The sequence below is a fragment of the Trichechus manatus genome, unplaced genomic scaffold, assembly GCF_000243295.1.
Source record: "Trichechus manatus latirostris isolate Lorelei unplaced genomic scaffold, TriManLat1.0 scaffold00181, whole genome shotgun sequence".
Taxonomy (NCBI): domain Eukaryota; kingdom Metazoa; phylum Chordata; class Mammalia; order Sirenia; family Trichechidae; genus Trichechus; species Trichechus manatus.
In genome coordinates, this window is record NW_004444117.1 from 3,708,605 (window position 1) to 3,719,284 (window position 10,680).

At 38.3% G+C, this 10,680-nt stretch overlaps 1 protein-coding gene across 4 annotated transcripts in view; it reads left to right on the forward strand.

Annotated features, from left to right (window-relative positions):
- CNOT6 (CCR4-NOT transcription complex subunit 6) overlaps positions 1–10,680 on the forward strand; it is an 88,705-nt gene that overhangs the window by 12,176 nt on the left and 65,849 nt on the right. For 3 of the 4 annotated variants that reach the window (XM_023741457.1, XM_023741458.1, XM_023741456.1), the window contains exon 2: positions 3,351–3,464. In XM_023741457.1, the coding sequence (XP_023597225.1) occupies positions 3,353–3,464 (112 nt within the window). In that variant the 5' untranslated portion in view covers positions 3,351–3,352. Of the gene's footprint in view, positions 1–3,192; positions 3,465–10,680 lie in introns of those variants that run through there. The other variant, XM_004387165.2, reaches the window with a different exon arrangement.

Genomic DNA, 10,680 nt, shown 5'->3' on the forward strand with positions numbered 1-10,680 from the left:
TTATGCCAGTTGAGCTAGATGTTCCTTGAGACCATCGTCCCCACAGCCCTCCGCCCAGCAGTACACTCCCTCAGGGAATTTGGATGTGTCTATGGAACCTCCATGACCTTTCCTTGTACAAGTTGTGCTGGTTTCCCCAGTGTTGTGTACTGTCTTTTTGGTGAAGTCTTTTGATGAGTGTTAGTGTTTGATTTTTAGGAGCTCCCAGTTACCTGGTTTCTCTTCTGGTGTTTGTGCATTGTTAGTAGTGTCTTGTATTCTGCTTATGCCATGTGTTAGGGCTCCTAGCATTGTCCCTATTTTTTCTTCCTTGATCTTTATGGTTTTAAATTTTGTATTTGGGTCTTTGATCCATTTTGAGTTAGTTTTTGTGCATGGTGTGAAGTATGGGTCTTGTTTCATTTTTTTTGCAGATGGATATCCAGTTATGCCAGCAACATTTGTGAAGGAGACTGTCTTTTTCCCCAGTTAACGGACTTTGGGCCTTTGTCAAGTATCAGCTGCTCATAGGTGGATGAATTTATGCCTGGATTCTCAATTCTGTTCTATTGGTCTGTGGATCTGTTGTACCAGTACCAGGCTGTTTTGACTTTTGTGGTAGTATAATAGGTTCTAAAATCAGGTAGTGTGAGACCTTGCACTTTGTTCTTCTTGAATAATGCTTTATTTATTCGGGGCCTCTTACCTTTCCATATGAAGTTGGTGATTTGTTTCTCCATCTCCTTAAAAAATGGCATTGTTATTTGGATTGAGATTGCATTGTATCTGTAAATCGTTTTGGGTAGAATTGACATTTTCACAATGTTGAATCTTCCTATCCATGAGCAGGTATATTTTTCTACTTGTGCAGGTCTCTTTTGGTTTCTTGCAGTAGTGTATTGTAGTTTTCATTGTATAGGTCTTTTATGTCTCTGGTTAGGTTTATTCCTAAGTATTTTATCTTCTTGGGGGCTATTGTAAATGGTTTTGATTTGATGATTTTCTCTTTGAAATTCTCTTGGTGTAGAGGAATCCAACTGATTTTTGGATATTTATCTCGTATCCTGATACTTTACTGAAATCTTCTATTAGTTTGGGTAGTTTTCTTGTAGGTTCTTAGGGATTTTCTGTGTGTAAAATCATATCATCTGCAAATAGAGATACTTTTACTCATCCTTACCAATTTGGATGCCCTTTCTTTTTCTTGCCTAATTGTTCTGGATAGGAGCTCCAGCACAATGTTGATTAAGAGTGTTGATGAAGGGCATCCTTGTCTGGTTTCCGTTCTCAAGCGGAATGCTTTCAGACTGTCTCCATTTAGGATGATGGTGGCTTTTGGCTTTGTATAAATGTCCTTAATTATGTTGAGGAATTTCCCTTCTATTTCTGTTTTGCTGAGAGTTTTTATCATGAATGGGTGTTGGACTTTGTCGAATGCCTTTTCTGCATCAGTTGATAAGATCATTTGGTACTTGTCTTTTGTTTTATTTATGTGATGGGTTACATTGATTGTTTTTCTGATGTTGAACCATCCCTGCATACCTGGTATGAATCCCACTTGGTCATGGTGAATTACTTTTTTGATATGTTGCTGAATTCTGTATTGGCTAGAATTTTGTTGAGGATTTTTGTGTCAATGTTCATGAGGGTTATTTGTCTGCAGTTTTCTTTTTTTGTGGTGTGTTTACCTGGTTTTGGTATCAGGGTTATGTTGGCTTCATAGAATGAGTTTGGAAGTATTCCATCCTTTTCTATCTTCTGAAATACCTTTAGTAGTAGTGGTGTTAACGCTTCTCTGAAAGTTTGGTAGAATTCTCCAGTGAAACTGTCAGGGACAGGGCATTTTTTTTTTTTTTGAGACTTTTAATCACCTTTTCAATCTCTTCTTTTGGTATAGGTTTATTTAGTTGTTCTACCTCTGTTTGTGTTTAGTTAGGTAGTGTGTTTCTAGAAATTTGTCCATTTTCTCTGGGTTTTCAGATTTGTTAAGTGTACAATTTTTCATAGTATTCTGTTATAATTCTTTAATTTCGTCTGGGTCTGTTGTGATATTGCCTATCTCATTTCTTATTTGGGTTATTTGCTTCCTCTCCTGTTTTTCTTTTGTCAGTTTGACCAGTGGTTTATCCATTTTGTTGATCTTTTCAAAGAACCAGCTTTTGGTCTTGTTAACTCTTTCAGTTGTTTTTCTATTTTCTATTTCATTTAATTCTGCTCTAATTTGTATTATTTGCTTTCTTCTTGTGCCAAGGGCTTCTTTTGCTGCCCTCTTTCTATTTGTTTGAGTTGTAGGGTTGATTTTGTCCCTTCTTTTTGGATATGTGCCTTTATTACTATAAATTGACCTCTAAGCGCTGCTTTTGCTGTGTCCCAAAGGTTCAGGTTGGCTGTATTCTTGTGGTGTTATTTTTAACATGTTCCTGTATCTACCTCATTCTCTGTTAACTGTTACCAAATCTAGAGGCTTGATTTGATTCGCGTTTTTTTTTTTTATGAGGGGGCAAAACAAACAAAACCCAAACCCATTAATGTTGAGTCGATTCCGACTGATAGCAACCCTATAGGACCGAGTAGAACTGCCCCATAGGGTTTCCAAGGAGCAGCTCGTGGATTTGAACTGCCGAGTTTTTGGTTAGCAGCTGAGCTCTTAACCAGTACGCCACCAGGGCTCTGGTGAGGGGCAAGAACATAGGTAATGTTTTCTACTTCCTGTTTGTCACATCAGGAGGCATATAATGACTGGTTGTCCTAGTGATGAGATTGATCATTGGGTTCAGGTGTTACAGCCTGTGATCTATCCATTTAAAAATTTGTTTTTCATCTCATGGTTTTATTAACCGTTGATGTCATTGTCTAGATTGATTGTTTCATTAGGGATTGCAAACTTAAGATTTTCTAATTATTTAACTCCTACATTTATTAGCTGGAATTCTCTTAAGAAGAACATTCCTTCATCGAGTTTCTGCCAGAAACGCAAGATAAATGCTTGATTTTTTTTCCCTTTATTTTCAGGTAACTGAGCTTTTTTTCTTTTTTAGGTAAAATTATGAATTCATACAGTTCATAATGATTCATTGTAGTCATTCTTTTGATATTCACATTGTCTTATCTGTGGCCAGTGATAATCTTTTCAAAATGGCTCCTATATCCTTCACAACCATAGTGCTTTTGTTAGCTTCCCAGGCTTATTTTGTGTCTTTCCTATCCCAGACCTGAAATTGTCCATTTCTCCAAGGAGCCCCTGGTTCTTTTTAGTGGGAAATGGTATTAAGAAACCTTAATATGGGTGTTTACTTTTCAAAAAGTTGTTGTTACTTTTGGTTATTTGATTTCTTCACAATACTGATTGGTTTCTTTCCTTAATTCAACAGGCATGCCCAAAGAAAAATACGAGCCCCCTGACCCTCGGAGGATGTACACGATTATGTCCTCTGAGGAAGCAGCAAATGGAAAGAAATCACATTGGGCAGAGCTTGAAATAAGTGGTAAGACATGGAAGCATGACTTTATGGTATGGAAATTAAGATATGGTAGAAAATTAAGTTTTCTAATCTTAATACACAAAACAAGCAGTGATTGTATTTTACAGGTATATCTTAGAAGCAGGAACGTTCAGTGGAAGGAACATGTTTTAAGCCAAAGCTCAAAACCTATTCATCTTTCAGCATCAGTGTCCTCTTATAAAATGGAAATATTAATGTCAAAGATGAAATGAAACTAATACATGTGAAATGCCCAGTGCTCAGAGGTTTGTTCTGATGTTTAATTCTCTGGTAAAGTAGGGTTGAGTTTTTGTATTATCAAATGATAGATTTCCAGTGGAACAGGAAAGGCCTGTTTTAGTGTAGCGTTTTGGGATAGATTCATTTCTCCTTATTTTCTTCATTTGCTTTGCAGCATGGGTCTCTGAGGACAGTCTTGTTCAGAAACAGAAAATCTTAAGAGTATGATGCAGATCTTAAAGTTCCCTTCTACAACTAATGCAGTCTAGACATATTGAAAGTAATATATGAGCCCCCAGACCCACAGAAGATATCCTTTCCCCAGCATCCTTGCCAGTGGACATTCAGCCTTTCTTTAATACTGCAAGGGTGATGAAGGGACATTATTAAATTACTACATGAGGCAACCCTAAAGAAATTTTTTCTTAATGTTGGCCTAATATGCCTCCTCATACTTTCCTTCCAGTTGGTCCTGATTTTTGCCTTCTGAAATAATAAGGAAAAAGTTTTATTCCATCTGACTGCCCTTGATTTTTTTTCATTTAATGCAGTAAACATACTGAGCATGTATTATGTGTAAAATATTTTTGCCAGGTGCTGTACTAGGCATATGGAAGATATATAGATGAAAACACATGGTCACTATCCTTATGGAGCTTATGATATATTAGGAAGTGAGAAGAAGGGAGTGCACAAGTATAAAAAACCTGATAGATAAACTATAACTGCCAAGTCTAAGAATAAAAGTCCTATATAGGAAGCAAAAAGGAAGTAATGAAAATAACATTCCTTCCTTGCCAGCTCAAAACTCTGGTTCTCCTATTGAGTAAATTTAAATGTCCTCCATAGTAGAGTTGGGTATCTGCATGGGTCTCCTGATTTTCTCTCTCCCAATTTGTAGAGTTTTGGCATGAATTAAGCTGAGTTCACGTAAATAAAGTAGATTTGTAGTGGTGGAGAGTGAAATTTCTCTCTTCTTTTACCTCTCCTGTGAAATTTGAGTTTCTGTATGTGGGGAGCCCAAAGAGAAATGTGCTTTCTGATTTACTTTGTTGTTGTTTTCGTTGTTAGGTGCCATCGAGTTGGTTGCAACTCATAGCGACCCTATGTATGATAGAATTAAACACTGCCTGATCCTGTGCCATCCTCACAATCATTGCTATCTTTGAACCCATTGTTGCCGCCATTGTGTCAGTCCATGTCGTTGAGGGTTTTTCTCTTTTCACTGACCCTCTACTTTCACTGGCCAATTTTTTCAGAAATAGACTGCCAGGTCATTCTTTCTAGTCTGTCTTAGTCTAGAACCTCTGCTGAAACCTGTCCACCATGGGTGACCTTGCTGGTATTTGAAACACCAGTAGCATAGCTTCCAGCATCACAGCAACATGCAAGCCACCACGGTACAACACACTCACTGACAGACGAATGATGGTCTCATTTACTAGTTACCCTCAAAGCACAGGCAGTCCCCACTCCACTTTTCCCTTTTAGTTTCTGAAGAATTGGTATTTAACTGTGTTTTTCTGTCTTTTTTTCAGCCTGTGTTAGCAGTTTTTGAATTACAGAACCTTTGCTTGTAGGGAAGTTCCCCCTTTCTTACAACATAAGGATAAGCTAGAATGTACTCACTTAGGTCAGTGAGATTATATCTCTGAGGCTAAGGAGATTCTCCTTCACTCCCCCTTCCCACTACCTCATATTGGGAACTCCTTGGCAGTTTTGAGTGTCTGCTCTCTGCTTATTCTGAATTTTCCTTGGATACAAGATAGGAAGGAAAGGGGGGACTCCACTAGAGTATTGTTTTTTTTTTTTAATTGTACTTTAGGTGAAAGTTTACAGAATATTTTCTCATTAAACAGTCAGTACCCATATCGTTTTATGACATTGGTTAACAACCCCACAACCTCAACCTCTCCCTACTCGACTTTTTTTTTTTTTTTTTTTTTTTTGTGAAAACATACATAGCCAAAGATACACCATTTCAAAAATTTCTACATGCACAATTCAGTGACATCGATTGCTTTTTTCCAGTTGTGCTTCTATTCTCACTTTAGATGAAGGTTTACAGAACAAAATAGTTTCTCATTAAACAGTTAGTACACATGTTGCCCTATGACAATGGTTAACAACCTCACTACATGTCACCACTGTCTTTACTCAACCTTGGGTTCCCTATCACCAGCTTTCCTGTCCCCGTCTGCCTTCTAGTCCTTGTCCCTGGACTGTTGTGCCTCATTAGTCCCGGTTTGTTATGTGGGCCTGTCCAATTCCCGGCTGAACAGTGAACCTCGGAAGTGACTTCACCACTGAGCTAAAAGGGTGTCTGGGGGCCATACTCTCAGGGTTTCTCCAGTCTCTTTCAGACCAGTAAATCTGGTCTTTTTTGTGTGTGTTAGAATTTTGTTCTACATCCTTTTCCAGCTCTGTCCAGAACCCTCTGTTGTGATCCCGGTCAGAGCAGTGAGTGGTGGTAGCCGGGCACCGTCTAGCTGTACTGGACTCAGTCTGGTGGAGGCCTTGGTAGCTGTGGTCCATTAGTCCTTTGGACTAATCTTTTCCTTGTATCCTGTTCTCTTCATTCTCCCTTGCTCCCGAAGGGATGACACCACTGGAGTATCTTAGATGGCTGCTCACAGGCTTTTAAGACCCCAGACGCTACTCACCAAGGTAGAATGTAGAACACTGTCTTTATAAATTGTGTTATGCAAATTGAGCTAGATGTTCCCCGAGACCATCGTCCCCACAGCGTCCCCACAGCCCTCCGCCCAGCAGTACAGTCCCTCGGAGTTTGGATGTGTCTGTGGAGCTTCCATGACCTTTCCTTGTACAAATTGTGATGGTTTCCCCGGTATTGTGCACTGTCTCACCTTTCACCAAAGATACCACTCATCTACTGTCTGTTTAGTCCCCCCCCCCCAAGCCTCCCATCCCTCATAACCAACAAAAATTGTTACATTTTATGTGTAAACTTTTTCCTGAGTTTTTACAATAGAGGTCTCATACAATATTTGTCCTTTTGTGACTGACTTATTTCACTCAGTATAATGTCCTCCAGTTTCATCCATGTTATGAGATGCTTCACAGATTCATCATTGTTCTTTATCATAGCATAGTACTCTGTTGTGTGTATGTACCACAGTTTGTTTATCCATTCATCTGTTGCTGGGCATCTAGGTTGTTTCCATCTTTTTGCTATTGTGAACAATGCTGCTGTGAACATGGGTGTGCATATGTATATTTGTGTGATGTCTCTAATTTCTCTAGGATATATTCCTGGGAGTGGGATTGCTGGGTCGTATTTCTGGTTCTAGCTTTCTAAGGAGGCGCCATATAATTTTCCAAAATGGTTGTATCATTTTACATTCCCACCAGCAGTCCATTAAGAGTTCTGATCTCCCCACCAGCAGTGCATAAGAGTTCTGATCTCCCCACAGCCTCTCCAACATTTGTTATTTCCAGTGTTTTTGATTCTTGCCAGTAATGCTGGGGTGTAGAGTATTGTTTTTAACAAGTAGTCGTATCGCTACTAACTGTCCTCATGGAAGACAAACTATTGGTTGAATAGGTCTATAGAATCAGACCTTGTAAATAAAAAAGCCACCAACGGGAAGGTCACTTTATTATCTTAATCAATCCTTAATACATCAGCTCCTACGTCTAGAAATTAGTCCAAATTCATTTCATGCCAAGATACTTATTTCATGTACATGATTTAGCATCAGTTCCTTAAAGTCGTGTAATAAAAAGTTATAGGGATCTGAGGTTACTGAATCTTGGACCTGCAGTTATGGCATGTGTTGTTCTGGTTCCAGGGGGATGGGTGGTGACTTCCTTGTGCCATTTGGAGGTAACCAGGTAAGTCAGATGACTCTCTATTAATCATTTACTTTTTTAAGAAGGCCCTTTTTATTGTAAAATAAAACACAGATAAAGGAAACCTCACAAAACAGACATATTAATAATTATTATAAGGCCAAAAGCCTTGTAACTGCTACCCAGGTTAAGAAGTAGAACTCTTCTACTTAACCTAGATGCCCCTTCATATGCCACAGCTAATTGCAGCCCCTTCCCTGCTCCTCTAAGTAACCATTACCCTAACTTTTATAGTAATTACTTTCTTGTGTTTCTTTATAGTTTTAACATCACATTATATATACCTAAGCATTATAGTTTATTCCCCCTCCCTTTTATTTGGTATGTCTTCAGTTATAGGTTTCCCTCTATCCTGTTCTTTTCCTTACAGTTTATCTGTTGAAGAACCTGGGTAGTTTGATACACAGTCTGGATTTTGCTAATTAAATACTCATGATGCAATTCAACATGTTTCTTGTCTTTAGCATTTCAGGTTTAAGCAGGACTAACGGGAATATTTTACAGGTGGTATTGTGTAGGTACTTTTTCTTCAGGAGGCACGTACTGTCTAATGTCTAAATGCCTTCCTTTCTATTAACATCTAATGCCTAAACCAAACCCACAGAACAGAGTAGAATTGCCCAATAGAGTTTCCAAGACTGTAATCTTTGTGGAAGCAGACTGCCATGTCTTTCTCCCGCAGAGCAGCTGGTAGGTTCAAAACCACTGAACTTTCAGTTAGCAGCCCAGCACTTAACCAGTGTGCCACCAGGGCTCCTCCCAATGCCTAGAGCCGTTAATTCTTCGAGGTTTGCAAAATAATGATATTCTAATTCTGTCATTTCTTTTTCGTTTATTAGCTGAGATATGTCTATAAAGAGACACTTTACCTCATCTACTATTTGATTGCCCAGTGTACAATTTATATAGGAAATGCAGGAAAAAAGTGCTTGTTTCTTTCCTTTTATTTACTAGTTTTCAAGATAAACAATCATCCTTTGAGGGTGACCAGTTAAGTAATTTTTAGTATCATTATTAACTAGTGTATCTAAGCATTACCCTTATTGATGCTTAAAGTGTCCTGTTGATTAATGGGGAAGCCTCTTTAATTGGTTTCTGAGTTCTTTGACCACCAACTTTGATGTTTTTGGTAGCTTCCTTGCTGTCTGGTATGGCAAGATATTCCTGGCTCACCTTGTATATTTCTTGCCTCAGACCTGGAATAAGCCATTTTTTCTAAGAATTCGCATTTTCTTTTAGTGGGAAATGTTATTTCAGGATTGTAATCTGTGTACTAGGGATGCTCATTGCTACTGGGATGGTCTTGTATCTAGGTCTTTTCAGGGGACCGAGCTAGGAAATGTATGTGTGTGGTCCTATATATTTATGATTAAAAGATGTGATATATATTTTTATGATAAATAATGTGTACGTACTTATAGATAATACGTTAGAAAATATCTTTAAAAATATATTTGAATACTTAAAATACTTATGAAAACATACTGATTGATACTTTCAATTCAGATTCAGGATAACAGATTTTTTAGTTAACCTTTTCTATAACTACGTATCTCCTTTAATACTGGAGAGTCCTGGTTCTCAGAGACATGGCATGATAGAATTTGAACATCCCATTATTACTCATTTGCTTTATACTATATTACATTAACAGTCTCAGAATAGCAATACTAATAACACCACCATCAGTATGATTACTGAGATTAGGTAAAACTTTGTTTGCACATTATCCCGTTTTTCCCCTCCTCTTTTTAAATTGTTGTGCTCTGTCTACATTGTTGGGGCCCTGGTGGTATAGTGGTTAAGAGCTTGACTGCTAACCAAGAGGCTGGCAGTTTGATTCCACCAGCTGCTCCTTGGAAACCCTATGGGGCAGTTTTATTCTTTCTTATAGGGTCACTGTGAGACAGATAGACTCCATGCAACAGGTTTTTTTTAAAATTTATCTATACTGTCAGAATATGTAGCCATTATATACTATCAGCTTTCTCATTTAACCTGCATTTAGACACAGTTTTGCAAGTAACTATATGTTAAATCCCCCCCCTCCACCAGCAGATCATATGTCTCTCTAATCATTTTGGTTGTCTAAAGCTTGTCCTCTAGATGATTCCTTAGAAAGGGATTATCTTAGTTTCTTATACTGCTGTAACAGAAATTTCACATGTGGGTGACTTTAACAAACAATTTTCTCCCAGTTTGGGAGGCTAGAAGTCCAAATTCAGGGTACTGGCTCTAGGGGAAGGCTCCTTCTCTCCACTCTGGGAAAATCCTTGTCTCAGCTTCTGAATGTGTTCTTGGCTTTCCTTGACCTCCACATGGCGTGTATCTTCCCGTCAGTGCTTGCTTGCTTCTGTGCCTAATCTGCTCTTTCATATCTCAGAAGTGATTGGCTTTAAGACATACCCTACACTCATATAACGTGACTGATACAGCAAAGAAAACCTTATTCCCAAATGGGATTACATCCAAAGATATGTTGTTAGGTGCCCTAGAGTTGATTCTGACTCATAGTGACCCTGTGTGACAGAGTAGAACTGCCCTGTAGAGTTTGCTTGGCCATAGTCTTTGTGGAAGCAGATTACCAGGTCTTTCTCCCTCAGAGCTGCCGGGTGGGTTCTAACCACCAGCCTTTCAGTTAGCAGTTGAATGCTTAACTGTTTGCTCCACCAGGATTCTTTCCACAGGTATAGGGGTTAGGATTTATAACACATATTTTTCAGGGATATAATTCAGTCTGTATCAGGGCTCATGGAAGCAGTATTCTGAGTTTCATGCACGTTGATAATAGTTTGTGCCTTTTATATTTGAAAATCATTTTTTTTAAATAATTTATTTTGGTTGTTGAACATGCACACAGCAAAACATACAACGATCAGTTTCTACTTGTACAGTTGAGTGACATTGATTACATTCTTCAAGTTGTGCAACTGTTCTCATTTTTTCACATTATTCTTCCACTATTAACATAAACTCACTGTCCCCTAAGTTTGTTATCTAACATTTTAAGTTGCTGTTGTCTCTGTGATCCCATGTAGATGTAATTCTTTAAAAGAGCATAATGCTCAAGGCCAACATTCTTTCTTTCTTTTTTTTTTTTTTTTTT